Source organism: Neovison vison, chromosome 12 (genome assembly GCF_020171115.1).
Source record: "Neovison vison isolate M4711 chromosome 12, ASM_NN_V1, whole genome shotgun sequence".
NCBI lineage: Eukaryota > Metazoa > Chordata > Mammalia > Carnivora > Mustelidae > Neogale > Neogale vison.
Genome location: NC_058102.1, coordinates 22,367,095 through 22,389,104, shown reverse-complemented (window position 1 = coordinate 22,389,104; position 22,010 = coordinate 22,367,095). Strand labels below are relative to the sequence as shown.

At 44.5% G+C, this 22,010-nt stretch overlaps 1 protein-coding gene across 9 annotated transcripts in view; it reads right to left on the bottom strand.

The window, feature by feature from the left end:
- ANKS1B (ankyrin repeat and sterile alpha motif domain containing 1B) overlaps positions 1 to 22,010 on the bottom strand; it is a 1,114,861-nt gene that overhangs the window by 33,109 nt on the left and 1,059,742 nt on the right. For all 9 annotated transcript variants that reach the window (XM_044228192.1, XM_044228193.1, XM_044228194.1 and 6 more), the window contains 3 exons: positions 21,360 to 21,431; positions 4,985 to 4,996; positions 3,981 to 4,067 (listed from right to left, as the gene is read on the bottom strand). In XM_044228192.1, coding sequence (XP_044084127.1) covers positions 3,981 to 4,067; positions 4,985 to 4,996; positions 21,360 to 21,431 — 171 coding nt within the window. The remainder of the gene's footprint in view (positions 1 to 3,980; positions 4,068 to 4,984; positions 4,997 to 21,359; positions 21,432 to 22,010) is intronic.

The window sequence follows — 22,010 nt, the reverse complement described above, 5'->3', positions numbered from 1 at the left end:
CCGAAACAGAGGCAGCAGCCCCAGCTAAGGGCTGCCTGGAGGGGACCCGTGGAGAGGCTGATGCAGATGGGAACAGCACACATGCTTAATGGGCTCTTAATTTGACTCTGAGCTTTTTGAAAAGAGAAGTATGTGCTATTAAAAAAAAAAAAAAGGAAGAAAGAGAGCGAGCACTTGTTTAAGCAAATGTTCTGAATTATTTTGTGCTAAAAAAACAGCCTAAGCCCTGTTTGAAGTTGGCATTCAAAAAGCAAACAAACAGAAACCAAACCCCAGTGCTGCACTCTTCCTAATTTAGCTGGATGGGAAGACTGAGGAAGGGGTCAGGGCGGGCGGGAAGGCAAAATGCAGGACACTGTTTGCCACACACTGGGTGTGGGGACTGTGCCACCTCTTGCTGCTGGTTTGAACACAAGGCTGTAACCAAACTGTCAGAGACCTCTGGGCCGAAGGCCTCACTAGAGTTCTCTCTGGGCTGTGGATCTCCAGAAAGCTGCTGTGCCCTATCTACAACATTTTAGGATTAGGTCTGTTCCAAGTTCCATTTTGAATTCAAGACTACTTTCTGCTCTCCCTTCTTAAATCAGGACTAGTGGTTCGATTTGTTTCCTATGTTCTAGGCAATACGTTTGTAAGTTTCTATCTAGGTACCTAGCCCTTCCCCCACGGAGCAGCCGAAGCCCTGGATTTCTTGGATTGAAAGGAGAGAAGTGCTTTGCTGGAGGGCTCATCTTTTCTGGCCTAACGGGGGTCACAGTTCCGTTAGAGCAGCATGGTGGTGCTGGCCGGTGGCAGCGGAGGGACAGCAGCCGTGTTCGGTTAGGGGGTGGGGAGGTCAGGTCAGGGTTCAGCCCGGCCCCATGACCAGCTGGCTGTAGGACTGCAGGGCAGTCACTTAGCAGAGGCCCGAGGCCTTCTGTTACTGTCCCTGCGCTGTCTGGTGGAACAAGCACCTCCAGCTCTGCAGGCAGAGAGAGAGCGAGCCCTGCAGCAGCCGGAGAGGGCCGCTTAGGAAGAAAGCACAGGGGGCGCCTGGGTGGCTCAGTGGGTTAAGCCTCTGCCTTTGGCTCAGGTCATGATCATGGGGTCCTGGGATCGAGCCCCGCATCGGGCTTGCTGCTCAGCAGGGAGCCTGCTTTCCTTCCTCTCTCTCTGCCTGCCTCTCTGCCTATTTGTGATCTCTGTCTGTCAAAAAAATTTTAAAGAAAAAAAAAAAAAAGGAAGAAAGCACAGTGAAAGCATCAAGTATGAATGCGAAGGTGTGACTCCTGGCTCTGCCTCCTTGCAGGCTTAGCGGCCTCTAGCCCTTCATCTTGTGAAGGCTTCAAGTAGCCGCACGCTTCTCAAGTCCTTCCAACCAAAGCGGCTCCCCAAGACAAGGCCTCCCAGGGCAGGGGTCCCCGGGCGCAATCAGAAAGCAGGCCTCTGGAGTTCAACACTGCGCTGCTCTCCCACGGTGAGCGCTAATCCGAGGTCGGCCTTTGCTCCAGAACAGGGCGGCCTAGCGGGGCCCAGTGGACAAGGCCAGGGCCGGGCTGTCGGAGCTCAGCTCCCCTCACAACACAGCCGGAGAACTGGAGAACGGCCCTTCAACAATGCAGCCTCGAGGCCTTTCGGAACCGGTCCTTCAGCCCTGGCTGGGGGTGGTGCTTCTGCCCTCAACTCCCACCCGTGCAGCCCAGCACTCTTTCTTTCTTCTGCTCTTCTAATCCGATCTCTCTGCCTGGGCTTCTCACATACCAACAACCAGACTGTGGCCCTGAGTCACCCACTCTCTCCCTATCCACTGTTCCATCGGCCTAGATCGGCCACACTGCAGACACTGGGAGGGGGACACTGTACATTTGTCAGTGTAGAAGTCGATGTCCCCCGATTCCTGAAAAAGCCACCAGGCACGTGGCATCGGAGAGAGGCTGGTTTTGCCTGCCACCAACACAGGCATTTTGCCTTTGCTCTAGATTCTGCAGATACGCTGAGGACCACCTCCAAGACCTCGAGCGCTGTGCTGTCCTCTTTAGTGTTTCTATTCACACAGGACTATCTTCTGTGTATTGGTCAGTGCTCACACTTCCACACAACGGCCACGCGTGAGCAGGCATTTGTGGAAAACTCATCTCATTATTGGCGACTAAAGCAGAAATGTCTCCTCAAGGTATGGGAGGATCAGGTTCTGCAGCCCTTGATGTGTCCGCAAGCCAAATGCAGCAGGACAGGAAGAGCAGATTCGAGAAGCTGCTGCTGATACAGGCCCAGCAGGTCACAGCACCAGCTCCACAGAATGACGGCCTTAAGACTCTGGGCACTTTTCAGGGCAAATACCACTTGTTTAGAAATTGTCAGACTCTAAGACTCCTGAGGTGGTTAATCTAAGGAAGTGTCAAACTCTGATACTAAAAATATATTGCTATTCATGGTTTTCAAATGCAAATGGATAGAGAGAGTTGCTCCAGGTTAGGGAAAACACCCAGATGCCAAAGCCTTTCTTGAACCTCAGAAACAGTGACCGTAAGGGTGTTGTCAATGAGAATTCCATCATGTTCTGGAACTTTAAAAACCAACTGGCTATAATTTAAGGATAAAGACAGTTTGTGCACCAGTCACTAAAAGTTGCTTCCAACTAATAAAGAAAGCAAATCAGTTGGGATTTTCCTGATGACGATCTCCACAGTGTGATCACACGACAGTTGAAACTATCATTTCCCACAAGGCAACTGACTCCGTGCTTTGGAAAGATCAGCCTGCCCCATCGTGCTGGGTTGTAAGCTTTCCATCCAGGTTTCAGAACCATTGCTAAAACTGGGAGGTTGTTCTAAGTAGGCCCAGGGAGCCTGGGCTTGTCTGAATGCTGCCACAGCTATCTTCCCTGTTTTGTCGGATACACCAGGAACCCCAGAACTGGCTGATTCCGATGTTCAGGTTATTATAGCCACCCAGGAGTCACTGCCCGTGGGACCCCCGCACCTCGGTATCTAAATCCAGTTGCCCCGGCCATAAGTTAACTATTGTTTAGTCCACCTGTTCCATGACTTTGAGTCCCTTTCTCCAAACTGGAGTCAAGTCAATTAGGGGAACCCCATAGGGGGTCCAGAAAATAAATGGTACTCACCAACGGGGACCTTTCTACAGTTTGTCAGTTGGGAAGATACGGGAATAAAACACGTGGACATCTGGGGGGTCTGTGAGGAGGAACTGGTCAGATTTGGTTGTTTATGGAGAGTGACCGTAGTCACACCCAAGCGTTCTAGTCTAGCCCTGGTGCTCTGTCATCGTCACCAAGGAAGGGACTCTAAACACTTAAGTAAAATGCAACCTGGCTCTTCGCACTTGACCTCAGAGCTCATGAACTGTTTCCACTGCGAGTGCAAAGTCACAGCATGCTTTGAGCTTTTTTTTAAAATTGTGTCTCTTAAGAAAATACAGTCAAAATCCCCTCCTCTGTCTCAATAGCTGAGAATAAACGCAATTAGAAGATACAAAAGTCAGAGAATGTGTTCCTTGCGTCAGGTGTTCACTGAATCCAAAGAAAGGATGTAGATGTCGCTAGAGAAATGGGAAGACAAATGTCCTGGTCCTTTGGCCAGTAACATTTTCCTCTGATGGAGGAACGATGACAATGCTACATTTTCATTATATACGTGACTTTTTTTTTTTCTGTTGTAATGTTCTCTAGATCCAAAAGGCCAGATACTAAATAGCCAGTCTATTAGAGAAGCACACAGAAAAAGCAAAACATGTATAGGAATCTTAGATGAAATCCCCAGATGCAACGTGCCCTTCTGTGTATATGTATGAGTAAGTGTGTGTGTGTGTGTGTGTGTGTGTGCGCTCACACACCTACAGATGCGTTCAGGGAGCAGAAAGGTGGGGGGGCAGGACATGAATAAAATGGGAAATGCTGGGCATGATGGGAGCAAAGTATTTTAGATCCTATGCCCAGGAGTGTATGTGGCGTACAAACCAAAGAGAGGTGTGGTACTCACCTTATTTGTTGCATCAATAAATTTGACTCCTTTATAAGAGACCGAAAGAATAATAGTGGGGACCTTCTTCATTTGCTCTGTGGACTTCTGAAATTAAAATTAGAAAGCTGTTAGCGCAGTTTGTGTTGCATGGCAACTGAAGCACATAATTTCTCCTCTTAAAAGATAAAAATGAGCCCAACTTAAAAACAACACATACACACACACACACACACACACGCACATCAAACACATACCAAACACACTAATTTAAATGTATGTCTCTCTTCTCTTAGGCTCAGCCACGGTTTGGGCTTCTAAAGTGTCTGTCTTGCACTTGAGAATCTAAAAAGAGCTTGTTCTGCCACTTCCCGTGGGTGAAGGAAAACTCCTTTTTCCCTGACACCAAAGGGATCAACGAACAGCCCTGTCTCCCACTGCGACTTCCAGCAACGGTTCTTTGACTGGAGTTAAACCGTGTCAGAGTTAACTCCAAGGGTGAGTTTAGCATTAACAAAACATGTGCCACCGCTCCCCCTTCCTCCCAGAGTCACTCCTTCTCCAAAGCACGATGTAGGTCTGAATCGTGCAGTTAGAAGAGGGATTTAAGCACCTCATTGTGAATTTTTCTTGAACCTGGCCAAATCCTGAAGAGCAGACGAATTTGTCCCCCCGTCACTGGTGACTGCAGGACAGAATACCCCCTACCACAGCGAAGCCCTCCGGAACAGTCCGTATTTTGAGCCACAGCAAAACTGGACAGTCCAGGTAACCTCCTTCGTCGTCATTTAGAGCTGCTAGATTTCCTCAGGCTAAGTTCTTAGGACAGAGGCTCATGCCGGCTTCACATGCTGCTAGTCTGCAGCTCTGGGACTTTTACGCATGTGCGCAAACGTTCTCCACAATTTAGGATGTACCTTTTCTGTTTAGTTTGATCATTCATCACAGGTCTCCAATAGTCTGGGTACTTGATTCCCCACTATGGCTCCTCCTAATAATCACATTAAACATCGAAAAGAACCTACCTGACAGTTAGCCTGATGGATTTTCCAGAGAAACAGGTGAGAACAAAAGAGGAGAGAAAATACATAAGAAGGTGAGGAAACCATTTCAATAATTCACGGACAGCACAAAGTCCTGAGAAGGTATAAGGAGAACAGGCTTTATGGGTAAACGCAATAGAGCACAGCCTCTCTTGCAGGAGTGGCTGCGGGTTCTTCAGACCACATCTCTCCCTTCCTGTCCCCTCATCACCATTCATGGTGCCACACAGCCTCGTGCCTGATGCACCAGAACCTTCCACTGTGGGCGTTCCCCAACCACCTGTCTTATGGACAGTAAGGGAACTGGGAGAAAATATTACCCAATTTTCCATTTTTAAATTCCGAAATGTGACCAGAATTAAAGAAGCCTTTTAGTTGGACAGTGTGAATGGAACTCACTGAGCTTAAAAACAATGTTACATCTTTCACTTGAGCCATGGAAAAGGGGTTTCATATTCTCCTGATTGTTTTGACGCATCTTTTGGATAGCCACTCCACTTGTTTCAAAGATAGAGATGATGGATCAGTAAGAATATTACTATTTAGTATTTATTAAAAGTTTCATATAGTATAGAAAAAAAGCCTTTCTCCTGAGCTGCTTTTTAACTAGTTTTAAAATTATTCGAACTTGCTAGTTTTCTTTTGCGGTTGCCAGAGATTTAAAGATTTTATTTATTTATTTTTGTGCGAGAGAAAGAGCGTAGGAGGTGCAGGGGGTGTCACAGAGGGAGAAGCAGACTCCCCACTGAACAGACAGCCCGAAGTGGGACTCCATTCCAGGACCTTGACCTGAGCCGGAGGCAGACATTTAATAGACTGAGCCACCTAGGCACCCTGCCAAAGAAATTTAGACACTTTTATCTTTTTAATGCTTTATCCAAACAACTCTTAAAAGTGTACAAGATAGGGGTGCCTCGGTGGCTCAGTCAGTTGAGCCATTATCTGCCTTCAGCTCAGGTCATGATACCAGAGTCGAGTCCCAGGCTCCAGCTGCCACCCACCCTCCCCCACCCCGCTCAGCAGGGAGTCTGCATCTCCTTCTTCTTCTGCCCCCCAACCTCCTCTCCCCCCTCCCTCTCAAATAAATAAATAAATAAAGTCTCTTTTTAAAAGTGTGCAAGATAAATCAAAGGTAAAGCTAGAAGAAATAACTAGTTGCGCTAGTTATGGGCTGAGCTCTGCACAGGGAGAGAGCCATGGCTGGCATGGACAGTGGCTTGGTGTGCTGAATATGTGAGGAATTCTTTGCAAAGATAACAGTGGATTTCAACAAATTACCGCGCTCATTTCTTGCCATGAATACATTCTATCAGACAGATCTAGCCATACCGTGAAGTAACATATAGCTAGCATAAGATGAAAATATCAACATTAAGCATTAAGAAAAACCCCAAAAAAGGAAAAAGCAAAACCATTTGTTATCCATTCGGCAGCCGAGTGGTTATCGTAGGCAGCCCACTGTGCTGGGAAAACTCTGAGTCTCCTTCAGAGCATGTCAGACAGACCTCAAATTGTGTGCAAACGACAGTCTGCGGAAAGCGGCTGTCCCAAGGGCTGTGTTGAGCAGACTCGGAGCCTTGTGCCTGGGCTCAGAGGGAGAGAGGGTTGGGAAAGATGTCTGTGCGGGACAGGGAGAGGAAGAGGCAGCGCAGGAGGTACACGCCACAAAGAGAAGCTGCAACACAAATGCTGATAAACGCACCAGTGACATGCATGTGGGGCTTCCAGAGTACTGAGCAAAGAGAGGCTCACTTTGCAGGGGAGAGCGGGGCAAGTCTTCATTACTCATTCAACAAGCACCATTTGCCTGCTGGGGCTGACTGGGCTGGCTTTTAAAGGATGGACAGGGATTTCCTGGGCGCCCAAAGAGGATGTTCTGGCAGAAGAATCCACATGCACATGAAATTGGGTAATTGGTGGAAAATGAGCTGGTGCAGTAGGTTTGGAAGCTTGTGACTTCTCTGCCAAGCCAGAATCCCCTGGAAGTGTTTAAGGAGGGGGTGGGTGGCAGAAAAACAAGGTTGGTGATTGGATGCCCTGGAGCAGCTGAGGCTGGAGGCCCAGAGGCAGGAACCGGAGGTGCGGGCTCAACCGCGAGACCCTAAGCACCCGAGCTGGAGCGGAAGCCACAGTCATGGAAGAGATGAGGACTGGAGCGGCTCTGCTACCCATGTGCCGTGGAAGCCGCGAGAGCGAGAGCGAGAGGACGTCACAGATGAAGGGGCCATTCGCTGAGATAAGCGGGTTCTACAGGGAACAGGCTTTTGCAGGAAACCCTCGCACGCGCGCTCAGTTCGATAATCAGGGGGGCGATGTCCCGCAGGAAATGAGAAATGAGCATCAGATCTAGAACCCCATCCGCATCGAGGGGGTGCCTGAGGACATGGGAGCAGATGAGGTGGCTCAAGGAGTGAACAAGAAGAGCGCCAAGAGGCCCCCGCCCGCTCAGCGCGGCTGAAACAGAGCGGGCAGGAGGCTGAGCGCGGAACCGCAGACCCCGGGGGCAGATGCCTTAGAAGGTGCGAGAGGCGCCCGCGGCCGCAGGCACCCACCGAGGAAAAGCCCAGCACAAAGGCTGGCACACGGAGCGGCTGCTATTTTTATGGGGTCTTCTGCGTGAAATCCCTGACTTTTGCAACGGGAAAAACGTGTTGCTGATTTTATGAAGAGCAGCTCGAGGACAGTGGTGGCCGCAGAGGAAAGAGCGCGGTGATTTGCGCGACAGATGCGAGGGCGCGGGAGCGGAGAGCTGGAACAACAGGGCGGCGGGGACGCGGGCTCTTCCGCTGGAATGAGGGCATCAGTGGTGACTTCTGTCCCGATAGGAAGATTCTACATCGTATGTTCAGCGACGTTGAACAAAGAAGAAAACCTAAAAGACACTCATTTCTTTTTCTTTTGTGGGTGCCCAGGATCCCTGCTTTCCTAACTGGAGGCCATCCTGGCGCGGCCTGTGCTGCGGGCTGTGCCTGGCTGCTGGGGTGGGGGTGTGGGGGGTGTGTGGGGGGGGTGTGGGTTGGGGAACGACACATCCCAGTCGGGAGTCCACACCGCACCTCCCTCGGCTGAGCGCCTTGACAAGAAGATGAGGGACCCTGGCTGGCCACAGAGGCACTCCGCGGGCCTTCAATGACCTGCTCCTTCTTTAAGGCATTTATAATTCTATAAGAGATAAAAATCCGACCTCTTTCAGGGGATTTTCTGTTGGTGGACAGAGCTTTCAAAGAGGTCTTTTCATATGTTATTTTAACCAAAGATGAAAACACATCGAAATAAAGCAAATACACTGAGTCTTCAGGGGGAATAATTCGGGGGGGTGGGGGACAAGAAATCCAATAAAGCGCCCACTTCATTTTATGAAGGCTCTACAGATATCAAAAAGTGAGCAAGGGCTTCAGTCTAATCATAGGCAGCCCACGTCCTATTGTCTGCACTTGCTCTTACGTGTTGCAATTACGGTTTTCTTCTCCTTCCCAGGGACAGAGGCAGCTAGGCTGGACATCACTGGTCAAGTTACAAAGCAATTGCTCTTGGGCAATGCTGGTCACTATGATCTATCTGCAAGCTCTGCTGGGATTCTGAATAGTTAATACTCCCATATACGTACATATGTTAAAACATTCGAGCTTTATTTATTTGTATAAACAGAATTCTCTTCTTCAGTAAAATGCTCAGAGCAAACCTTATGCTATGGTTCTCTTTTCTTTCCATTTTTTTCCCCCTATGCCACACTCTCTGGAATTTTAGAGGCTTCCCCCAGTCCTCAAATTCTGCCCCGCCCCGCCCCCCACCTTCAGTGCCAGCTTTACAGGAGAGACTGATTTGTAATGAGGACCTCCAGATACCTTAGAAGCTGAATACTCCCAGGATGCCCCAAATTAACTTAACCTTTAGAGCATCTTGCTCTCCTGCTAGAAAAGCATTATAGTGATAGTCAATTGTATTTTGTTCACAATTCCCCCAAATAAGATTATCATCCTTTCATTGCTCCAAGAGAAACAATATTTAGTTATATAGGGATGCTACATTTCTGAAACCTAAACTAAAAGGCAACTTCTGAATCTTAACAGCAAAGCCAGCTTTACATTTAGCACTTGGGTTTCTCTGTAAGCTTTACACAGACTAGGGATTCCATATCCCTTGTATCTGCAGGTGGGTGCCCGAGATACCGTTCTTAACAGGTAAAGTAATTGAACACTTCTACAACATTTTTTTTTTAAAAGAGGGATTTTTTGGACTCACCCAAGAAAGCAATACCATCTTTTGTCTTTTCCTTTTTATAAATTATGAATTGCTTGGAATCTTTGTATCAAGTTGGAAATTGCCATTAGTGCTTTTGTTTTATCCTTCTAGCATGCACCGGAAAGAAACAGTTTCTCATTTTCTAATGCAGAATCAACAGTATGAGAATATCCTTTTGAGCTGCAGGGATGCTCTGGTCTCAGAGTATGACTTTCATAACTGTGAGTGAGAGCAAAGAGGTTTACGACAGGGAGCACTTCAGTTGTGAGCTGTAATGTTGCGATGGAGTCTGGAGTGATGTTTATGTTCCTAATGAGAATCATTTGTGCCCGTAACCAGTACAAAGAGGAAACAGAGTGGGGCAGCCCATGGGGAGGATGTCATCGACCCTTCATTCTTACAATACTCTGCTCATTTCCAATGTATTTTAAACACAGACTGGGGAATACATCTCCGGATGGTCTACTGCCTTCTAACTTACATTTTTAACCCACACATGGCTACCCTGAGAATGCTTTCTAGTTAGATATTCAAGTGTTGGGTCATAACTATTAATTTTGCCATATAATATTTTCTTTAGTTTGTTTCAAAGCTTAATTATTGTATTTAGTTTCAGCAAGTAAATTAAAATAAGATCAAATAATTCTGTTTGGTAGCCCTAAGTGACGTTCAAATGACGTAAAAAAATGTATAAAACCAGGAGTATCATATTTTGTATTCAGCAAAACTAGTTACACATTGTAGAGATTATAAGAGGTAGAGAGCAGACCACAGATCAGCCATTTGAAATTCACGTTGGAACTCAGTTTCAGTGTCGTTTTCTGGGAAAACCTCGTGTGCCCCCCCCCAGCCTGATACGATGGCTGTCTCTTGCTCCCCAGGCCTGACCTGGGAACCTCTGCTGCTCTCCCTTGGGGTTAACTGTCCTGGTCTTGGTTGTTTCCCTAACTCTTGGCGGGGGCGGCTCCTTGAGGATAGCCCACCCCTTTCTTGATTTGTTTCTTGTCTCCCCCATGATGACTAGCACCTGGTCTTGGATTGAACCCTATGACATGGCCATTTTTATGGATCAGAAAAACAGCTAAATATCAGCAATTCCACAGAGTTCAATCTAACAGCTGCTGAAGTCTGTGATTATTAAGTGAAGAAGCAAATGAATTAATGTACAGTAACGAGCACAAAGCCAGTTTTATAAGAAAGAACCACAGTACCAGCCTCTCAACGCATGAAGAGCTCAGCAGACTTTCCAGAGAGCCCTGGTGCCCAGCGCTGTGCATGAAGGCCTTAGAAGAACTCAGAAAACCACAAACATGATTAGAGATAGGCCAAGAGATTCCTATGGGATGGGAAAGCTTCAAAGACCTCTGTGATTTGTCAGCTCAAGGAAGGAAGGGCTGGGTGTTCATTTTTCTACTAGGAAAACGGTTCAAATTGCAAGCACGCAGATGAGAAGGAAAGACTTCTTGGGAGGGCAGGAGGATTATTAGGGACAGCTGGGAAGTTTTTCCCTCTGGGAGTCTTTAAAAATAGTGTGGACTCTCATTTGTCACTAATGACTTAGGGGTAAGTCTCATTTGGCTGGGGAATGGGGCTCAAGGACCTCTCAAGGGCTTTTCCGGTCATGAGGATGCAACGTGAGGGCTGGGTGAAAACAGAGCCTTGCTCAGACCATGTGACCAGAGCAGACGGTGGGCAGGCAGCCACTCCAACGATTCCTCGGGCACAGACTCTGCTCCTGCCCTGCCAAGTGTAACTCACACGCTCTGGCCGAGTCTAGCCCAGCGCACGGCGATGCCCTCCATCTCTACCCCCTGGCCGAACGCTTCTACCAGGGCAGCCTGTCCACACAGCAGACCTAACAGGAATGCCCAGCGGACCAAGGCAGTGCTTCTCAAACTTTTTTGAGTGCTGGAATCCCGTGGAGGGCTTGTTAAATAACAAGATCGCTGGGCTCCAGACCTAGAGTTTCTGATTCAGTAGGTGCCATGAACTGAATGTCTGGGATTCCCCCAGACTTCTAATGTTGAGTCCTAATCCCCAATGGATGAGCAGGTGGGGCCTCTGGGAGATGTTCGGGCTGTAAGAATAGAGCTCTGAATGGTGTCAGTGGGCTTATAAGAGAGGCCTCTTGCACTGTGAGAGGGTACAGTGAAGGCTGTCAATGAGCCAGGAAGAGGGCTGTCACCCGACACCAAATCTACCAGCACCTTGACCTTGGGATTTCTCAGCCCTCAGAACCCCGAGAAACAAATTTCTGCTTATAATGTGGTATTTTTATTACAGCAGCCTGAACAAACTAAGATAGTAAGTGAGGTAGGGCCAAAGAGTTTGCATTTGTAATAAATTTCCAGATGCTGCTGCTGCTACCCCAGTTTGAAAACTTCTGCACTTAAAATAGTTGATTTTTGATTGAAAGTCACTGTCAGAACTGTTCTCCGCTGCTATGCACGTAAACTCCATTGTACTGCGTCCTACATTAATTCAGAGAGCAGTTAATTTATCAAATCACACTATCCTCCACTTGACAAGCGATCTCCAAAACTCCTTAGTTAGCACTTAGTTACAGCTCTTGGTCTTCAGAGGAAATAACAAGAATTATTTAATCTTTCATAGTTTCTCAGGGGCTATGAAAGTATAAAACATACTTCACATAAACAGTTCAGGTCATAAAGATAGGTTCTGGAGTTAAATCTAGAATAGATGTTGATCGGACAGAGCTGATAAGCCCAGGGGTCACGCTGAAGATGTATGGTTTCTCATAAAAGTCCCCCAGTTCTCCCTCAATGAGGAGCACATCCAGGATATTAAGTACATCCCCTTGAGAGATGGGACAAGCAAACATCAACACATTTTTGTGTACTGCTTCTGGGAGTGTAAACTGGAACAATTTTTTGGGAAGGCAATTTGGCAACTTACTCCCAGAGTTTCAAGATGGGTATACTTTTGGCCTAGCCAAGCTACATTTAGTGGCTCATTCTAAGGAAATAATCAGACCAGCTGCAAAAGATTCAGGTCTAGGGATGTTGCCCGCAGTATTGGTTATAATTTGAAAAGATTCCAAATGACCTAAGAAGGGGAATGACCAATAAGGGGAACTGGTTACATAAGTTTGGTTCAGTTATGAATTGGAATATTGTTCAACCACTGTGAGTAATACTGAACATGAATATATATTGGAATAAACATACTATAATGAATATTTCTGTTTCTTTCTAGGAAAGGGATGCCTATGAACACATGACGAATCAGTCTGGAGGCTTACCTACGAACAAGGGGTTAACAGAGAGGGGTTTACCATCTCTGTGTGACAAAATTACAATTGCTTTTATTTCTCCTCTCTGTGGCTCTATTTTTAAAACGAGATAACAATGAATAGGTGTTGCTTCTGTAATAATAAAATGTGAAGTTTTAAAAATGTATAATATTTTGGTTAAAAAGCCAACTGTAAACATGTGAAAAAAACACACCAACTTGTTTAATCTATCGCTTGTAAGTACAACTGCAGTGTGTGTGTGTGTGTGTTTGTGCGCGTGCGGGCATCTTGAATTTATGGAGGGACCCACTGCCAAGCTCCTTCCTCCAGAAGGTACTGCTCTACAGCAAATGGGAGCACAGAAGGGCATGTTTGGATTCCTATCTGGCCTTCCCTGTGCGTCATGGTATTTAACCTCTATGTCTTAGTTGTTTCGTCTGTAAAATGGGTGTGTTACTACGGCATCTACTTTGGAGAGCCGTGAGGACTATATAGTTCGGTGCCTCGCATGTAGTGAGCACCAACAGATTTCAGCTGTTACTCTTATTCCGAGGATGGATGCTGTCGCTGAGCTGCTTTCCAAAGTATGACCTCCCACTAGCAAAAGAGAGCAGGTAAAAACAAGATCAGTGAGCACAACGGAATCCTCTCCGAGCTGCAAGCTGGCCCAGCAGTGAAATGGTGGTTGCAACAATGAACATTCGGCAGAGCCACGCATCTAGGCCAATGACAATGGACTCAGTACGTTTAGAAAGAGAGCGTAAGACAAAGTGGGAATTAAAGACAGAGGCGGCCCGTGAAATCCGGTGCTGTGGAGTTCTGAGGGTGTTACATGGGAAAAGAGCCAGTGACAAGAGGAACAGAAACACACACACACACAAAATTAAGAGAACGTGGGTTATGAAGACAATATGGGATGAAAGGATTGGAACTGTTGAGTCTCCGGGAAAACACTCATAAAGCAAAAGCACAGGTCCCTGTGAGCCCAGCTCAGCAGTAGACAGCCAGCAATGCTATTTCTTTGTGTATATCGTCATTTTTTAAAAAAGATTTTATTTATTTATTTGACAGAGAGAAATCACAAGTAGATGGAGAGGCAGGCAGAGAGAGAGAGAGAAGCAGGCTCCCTGCTGAGCAGAGAGCCCGATGCGGGACTCGATCCCAGGACCCTGAGATCACGACCTGAGCCGAAGGCAGCAGCCTAACCCACTGAGCCACCCAGGCACCCCTGTATATCGTCATTTTAACACACTTTCACATCGGTGGGCTTACACCTGACCTGGCTCGTGCAGTACTTGGGAGGGAGCGAAAGGGAAATAGTTGATTCTTCTCTGAAACTTGAACCAATGGAGACTTACCAAAAAAACAGTTGTTTACAGTGTATTTTTTCCCCAGCCTGGTTCCTAAGTAGTAGTCCCTGAAATGATTTCTGGGAATGACAATTCCTCATAGACAGGAGTTGCGGAAGGAACCAAACGTGACTTTAGACAAGTGGGAATTAAAGACAGAGGAGGCCCACGATATCTTTCAGGGATGGGGACTAGTGAGGGTATTACAGGAGTCTAAGATCAAAGAGGCTTTTTAACATTCCCATCTTATTCTAAAATCTTTTTCCCAAGCTTTCTAATCCGTTCTCCGACATTAATTTGTTTCCTTGCAAGCACAGAAAAAAGACAGTCTTCACACTTCAACCAAGGCACAATTATTTGGAAGTCTATATATCTGAAAATCCAACTTTAGAATTGCCTCCAGACCGGAAGTTTAAAAATGAGACAGGCGCAGGGGAACAGACTCAACAAGAACACTGAACTGTGGCATTTGAACTCTCTAAGCCCTTTGGGAAATAAAGATTCCCCAATAAATTTGCCAGAAGAGCTGCTTATTCCTGACTTAAAAATGATTTTAAAATAATTCCTGTCTTGGATGGAGAAGACAGATTTCTACCTGACTGTAGTTGAAAACGGTATCTGTTTTCTTTCTTTTTTTTAAAAGAGAAATTTCCTTGAGCACAGACACCTGTGAACAATACTAATCATCAACTACGGGATTAGAGAAAATCAGATTTTACAGAGTATTAAATTGAATATAATGGCCCGCCTCGTACAGTAGCACAGGTTTCATAATAGTATATCTAATTAGAGAAGTGAATGACCACCGTGTGTTAGTGAGAATTATACCCCGAGGCAAAATTCAGGGCTGAGGCATGGGGTATGTGTGTAAGGCTGGTGAGGCAAAAAGGACTAGAACCTCATCTGGCCTTTCACCGACCACTGTACATCTTAGAATCTTTGAAGTGGGAGTAACTTATACCAAAGAGAACACCGAAAGGCCAAAGCAACGTCTTTATTGCTTGTGAAGTTCATTCCTGTGGACACATTATTTAAAAGAGGCAAGCTAGGGGTGCCTGGCTGGCTCAGTGGGTTAAACCTCTGCCTTTGGCTCAGGTCATGATTCCAGGGTCCTGGGATCAAGCCCCACATCGGGCTTTCTGCTCAGTGGGGAGCCTGCTTCCCTCTCTCTCTGCCTGCATCTCTGCCTACCTGTGATCTCTCTCTCTCTGTTAAATAAATAAATAAAATCAAAATTATTTTTAAAAAAGCACAGAAAATAGTAACCCATTTAAAAAAATAATAATAATAAAAAAAAAAAAAGAAAAGAGGCAAGCTAATCCCAACTGATTGAGGAACAAGTCACCTTCCCAAAATACAAAACTGCAAAATTGCATTTACCCTCTTATCTACAGTTTCCCATCATTTTCTCTCCCTTTCAGTGATGGCCTTTAAAAACTGCAAAAAGAGTGCAGGATGCCCAAGTTTTTGAATACTCTGTTACATTTTTGTGAACGCAGAAAACCAGGGAAATCGCTGGGACACTGGCATTATACTTGTGGGAAAACAAATGAAAAAACCCAAAGCAAATATCTCCAACAACTTACTTGTTTTTCAAATTTTAGAGGAAGAGGTCAATGTGTTTTTGAGGTTTTTACTGAACTAGACTCTACAAGCATTTAGAATCATGGAATTTTTTTTGAACCATCACAACCACTTCAAAAGGCAGCTATGCTATGGGAGACCCTGGGGATTTAATATACATAGTTCCTGCTCTCCCAGGGGCATGGGGCCTAATGACCCAGGTAGCATGTACAGTGTGACATGAGGGGTGAGAGAAGAAGGTTCTGTGTTCTGTGGGGAACACCTTAGGGGCCATCGAATTCTGGATCTCAGAACTAATGCTTCCCCTCAGGAATCCTTTCAAAAATGAACATGGTCTATGGGCGCCTGGGTGGCTCAGTGGGTTAAAGCCTCTGCCTTCAGCTCAGGTCATGATCTCAGGGTCCTGGGATCAAGCCCTGCACTGGGCTCTCTGCTCAGCAGAGAGCCTGCCTTCCCCTTCTCTCTCTGCCTGCCTCTCTGCCTACTTGTGATTTCTGTGAAATAAATAAAAATAAAATCTTAAAAAAAAAAAAATTGAAGATGGTCTCTGAGCACAGAGTTAGCTGGAAAACCCAGCCAGTAACGTAAAAGGCAGCACTAAATGAGGATGCTCAGATTAAACAGACATCTCTTACAACTCCTCACATATTACTAATATATGTTTTTAGATTTTTAATTTTAACTAGGTCTGTAAAGCTGTCACAGTAAAGGAAATAAGCAGCCACGTTGTTCTACTGAAGAGCAAAATAATTCGCAGAACTCCATCTTCCTAAAAGTGTGCCTCAATATCAAGGCCTATCTAATCTCTTAGGCTTTTATTGTAGAAAACTCTGAAAGATAAGACAAAAATTGCAATTTCGCTTTAAAAAATTATTGGGGTTTAATGCAAGTTCCTATTGATTCTTCTTCACTAAACACAATTCAGAAGATAATTTTAAGAGAGTTTGGAGCCGGAGAAAAATATCTTAAGACGAAAACCTGCATACAAATGTTTATAGCAGCTCTACTCATAACTGCAAAACGTAGAGGCAACCAAGGTGGCCTTCCACAGGTAAATGGATGTGGTATACCCATACGAGGGTATGATTAAAAACAAAGAGCTGGGGGCACCTGGGTGGCTCAGTGGTTGAGCCTCTGCCTTCAGTTCAGGCCTTGATCTTGGGTTCCTGGGATCGAGCCCCACATCAGGCTCTCTGCTCGACAGGGAGCCTGCTTCCTCCCCACCCCACCACACCCCACCCCACCACACCCCACCCCACCGTCTGACTCTCTGCCTACTTGTGATCTCTGTCTGTCAAATACATAAACAAAATCTTTAAAAAAAAAAAAAAAGAGCTGTCAAGCCACAAAAGACATAGAAGGAAGCTTAAAAGCATATTATTGCTAAATGAGAGAAGTCGGTCTGGAAAGGGTATCTACTGTATGATTCCCACTATAGGACATTCTGGAAAAGGCCAAAGTATAGAGACAGTAAGAAGGTGAGTGGTTGTCGGGGGCTGGAGGGGAGAGAAGGTGAACAGGTGGAGCAGAGGGGATGTTTAGGGCATGAAAGGATTCTTTGTGATAACGGTCATGGGAGATACAGAACATTATGCATTTATCAAAACCTGGAACACCGCATAACACGAAGAATGAGCTCTAATGTAAACCACAGACTTTAGTTAATGATATAACAGTACTGGTTCATAATTATGACAAAGGTGTGCTACCATCTGCACACCAGTGCAGATGTCACTAATAAGGGCAGCTGTGAGGCCAGTGGTGGTGGAGGATATAATCAAGAACTCTGTGGTTTTTGTTGTTGTTTTTTTAAAGAAGAGGATATTATCTCTTATTTTAAGATTTTATCTGGCAGAGAGAGAGAGACACACACACACAACACAAGCAGGGGGAGATGCAGAGGGAGAGGGGAAGCAGGCTCCCTGCAGAGCAGGGGAAGCCCGATATGGGACTCGATCCCAGGACCCCAGGACTATGACCTGAGCTGAAGGCAGTGGTCTAACCAACTGAGCCACCCAGGCGCCCCAAGAACTTTGTGCTTTATGCTCAATTTTTCTGTTAACCCAAAACTGTTCTAAAAAGTCAAGTCTATCAGAAAAATTGTATGACAGGTTAAAGAGGGAAAAAGACTGGCTAATCTGAACAGAGACAGAAGGGATTCCATATTGTAAAATGATGTGAATTCCTTTCATCTCACACACCTTAGCTTACAATGGCCTATTTTTGACTGAAACAATATGTGTCTAGTTAAACACCAGGACATCAGTGTAGAATTATCTTTGCTTCAGAACTGGAGGGGATGTTAGAGATGAAGAAACAGGTTGAGATAAACTTAGAAATTAACTGATTGTGCCTACCAAACACTCCAAATGTTTCTGAAGAAGGAAAATTGTGTATGGTTTGTTCTGGAGCAAAGTACATATGTTTAGGTATTGTGGGTAAAAATATAGTTGCTTAAGATGCAGTAAAAACACTCCTGAAATTTTTATTTAGAGTAACAGATTGGCATGTACCCCGAATTACTACATATGACTGTACCTAAATGGTTTAATGTGGCTAATTTTACAGAGTCTTTGAGGGTTCTTAAAGCTCTTTATCAATATAAATGATCCACATTTTCAGCTGTTTTAAAATTCAGGAGGATAAATGTTCCACTGGCTCATTAGATGGGTGGTATAGCCTCAGGTCAGGAGTTTGGTGGTAAAGGTAAATCACCCCAGTTCTAACCCTGCCTGCACAGCTTCCTGGCTGGGTAACCTGGGGTAAGTTACTTGACTTTTGTTTTGCCTTGCTTCCCCCGTATGAAAGGCGGGAACCATAGCAATAGTTACCCTGTGATTAGATGAACGAATGCACAGAATCACGTGCGATACGGCTCTTGAGCATTCACCGTTATTGGTACGGATAAACCGACTTTAGGAGACCCTGCCTTTTGGGGAATCACGTAGCATGCTCCTGCAGACAGACGGATGCACAAAGACCCCCCCCCCCCAACGGTGGTACTTCTCCCACTTTGGGGAAACTAAAAATGTTAACACGTTGGACTCCTCCGCTGACCTGTGAAGTCAGTGGGAGCAGGAGCCAAATCTTTGGCATGTGTGTGAACAAAGTACACCAAGGAAATAGTTCTCAGAATAAAGAACCAAACTGATTTACTTCTTACTGGGAAAGTAGTTTTAATTTCAACTAAAATACATACTGTTGAGTTGAAAGGTCTTCCCCCACCCCCACCAAACGAGTAAACCAGGTCAAGCTTTAATCTACAGTACTTTGGCCTAGTGATATTACTATATATCAGTTTTTTAAAAATTTATTTATTTTCAGAAAAACATTATTCATTATTTTTTTTTCACCACACCCAGTGCTCCATGCAAGCCGTGCCCTCTATAATACCCACCACCTGGTACCCCAACTATATATCAGTTTTTAAGATCATCTCTGTTCTGAAGTATTTCCCTGGGTGGACTTGATGATTCTGGGACTTTGGGCTGCGAGGCCACTATGTTGAAAACAGAGAAAACAGCAACTTCAGGGTCAATCTGAAAATTAACTGCAAGTAGAGACGGACCCCATTTTCAGCTGGTGAGGGCTCTAACTCACAACACAACCGTTCCGGATAACAGCGCGTCTGTGCTTCTAGTTAGGAAAGGCTCTAGTCAATCCAGTGAGTGCAATGTTAGCTTCTGTACCAGAGACTGATATTTATTTAATCAGGATGGGAAATAAGAGTTGGTAATATTTGAAGAAGCAATAAAGTTCCTATTTTCATGTAAACGACCCCAAGTAAACACCAAGGGCAGCAAACCAGAAAAAGGCCCCAATGAACAGAACGGCTTCTAACAGACGGCCTTTTCTGTTTCATTTTAAGCAACAGACAAGTATTTAACTAAATTATTCTCCACGGACACTATTAAAATGGCTTTCCTGTTGTTATCAGAATGGAATTTCAGATCCACTTAATTTTAAGAAATTGACTGAAATTCAAATCACAAATCTGGTTTTAAATGGTGCTCTGTACTCTATGCACTATTTATGCTGATTACAGCATTGATGTAGCTGGGCTCCGATAACAGAGTTAATAGTATTAAATCAGAGATGCCAAATTAATTTCTTAGATGTGTTCATAAATAGCTCTAAAATTATTATGAGCCTTGACAGTTGAAAAATGTTCCCATTTTCTTATTGTTCAATGGTGACATAATTTAGATCAGATATACATTGAAAATACAAGATTATAATATAAAATTATATCATAAATTATAAAACTATGGAAGAGGACCCCTAAGGGGCATCTAGTCCAATGTCCTCATTTTCTAAGTAAGAAAACGAGACCCGGGAGAAGGAGGGGAGCGTAGTAGTTGAATGCTTGTGCTCTGGAGTCAGAAAGACCTGTGTTCAAGTTCCAGATTGGCAAGTTCTTCACTATGTGACCTTGGGAAGGTTACTTAGCCTCCTCAAGCTTGAGTCTCTTCAAGTGTAGAATGGGGATAAGGACTGCACTAAGCTCTAGGTTTGTGGTAGGATTAAATGGGATAAATATGCAAAACATTCAGCTCATCACAGAAGATTGGTACATTTTAACTACTCCTTAAATATTAGCAGTTATTATCATCATGACTAAGAGTGACTTCCAATGCAATGTAAGCAGCAACAAAACCAGAACATAGAGTTCCTGACACATATCACAGCTTTTTTCATCTAAATACAGTACCTGGGATAAAAGATTTATTGGCACAGACAATATAAGTATAACTCTACATCAAACAGAAGGATAACTAATTTCAGTCTTTCTGTTACTGAACTGATCCGAATATTAAATCAGCGATTACTTCTGGAGGTCTCAATTTCATGAAGATTCACCCATACTTAGCTTTCCATGAGCAATCGACATTACATATTTGCAGTCCTAACTGTTTAAATTTTTACATATTTCTCACCGGATGCCTTCTCATGTAAAATAAAACAATGTATATTGGCCACAAGTAAGAGCTAGGGTTCACTTGGTAACAATGTTAAATTTGACTCTGGTTAGTTGCTATATGAAATGAGTCTACTATTCTTAATCTGTACTGCCAGGTGTGGCCATAGCCTCTATACATCTGTTATGGAGGAAGCAAGGATAAGGGACACATTTAAACAAACAAACCGACAAGGTGGGGGCGGGGGAGAAGGATAGTGTGGCTGGGTTATGGACACTGGGGAGGTATGTGCTATGATGAGTGCTGTGAACTGTGTAAGACTGATGATTCACAGACCTGTACCCCTGAAGCAAATAATACATTGTATGTTAATAAAACAAACAAAACTACAGTGGATGTGTCCTATGAGTAAGATTCCATTAGGGTAGTAGAGACTCCTAGGAATCCAGGGACCAACGATCACAGACATTTATAGTTGTCATTTTTGTCAATATTGACTGCCTTTATGTGATTTACTCAGAGTTGAATATTTTTTTCTTATACTAAAAAAAAAACAAAAAACCCTCAGAATTGAGAAGCCTCATAAAGAATATTGGCTTTATACAATAAGCTCTCGATAGCTGAGCATTTGATAATCTTTTACTTAATTGGTGGTCTTCACAGTAAATATTCTCAGACTGCTTAAAGCGTTTTCTTGCAATAAACTAAAGACTGTCTCTTAAGCTGGAGAATGACCAAAGTACATACAATTAACTTTAAGTCTTTAAAAATAAGAGTAAATGCAATGTGGCATAAATACATTAGTATGTCCAGCAGATATCAACTCCCACTACAGTCAGATAAGCTCAAGTATAAACATGAACAAAGCCCAAACACCTTTTTATGTAACAGTAATGTGATTCAGCAGACCAGCAGATGAAGAAAATAGTCATTTGAAAAGTGGCAATTTGTAACCATACCCGGTATTTAGTATTTCAGCGACTAGAAATAAAATTGTTTGGCAAACTTACCCGCATTTTTGCACAGGCATCTTGGGTTGATTCTGTCCCTCTGAGCTCTTTTATCAGCATAGAACCTAAATACTAAAATACAAAACAATTCAATGGTTTATGAAAAAATATAATAAATAGGAGTTGCGATTTAAAACCAAACTGTGGAAGTCCTACTGGCTGGGTTTCCTGGCTGAAAGTTGTTGGATAACTTTTATAAACTAAGAGTAACTAATCCTAACAAATAAATGCTTTTAAAGAGAGAATGCTGTAGAATTAACTTCAGTTCTGAGAGCTGTAAATTGCTCTTTATAATAAAACCGCAGCATTTTCTAAAGATGCCATCTTTCAAATCATATTTAACTGCAAAATGGGGGCATCTAAAAATGTTTTTCCTTTTTTTTTTTTTTTTTTTTGAGGCAGCAATGTCTGCAAAAATAAATCACGCTACTCTCCACGTAATTACAGGGTTGTATGAGACAGCTGAGAAGCTAAGCGATATGCACCCCATTTGGGCTGAGTTGGTTGCGTAGGTAATTAACGTTAGGGCGCTCTCGGGCGGAGATGCAGTTTGGGGTCTCTGCGTTCACAGCTGTGCGCCCAGTGCTTGATCCACCTGGGAACGAGATGGGCACAAGGGGAGCCTGCGGGGACGAGGAACGACCTCTCCGT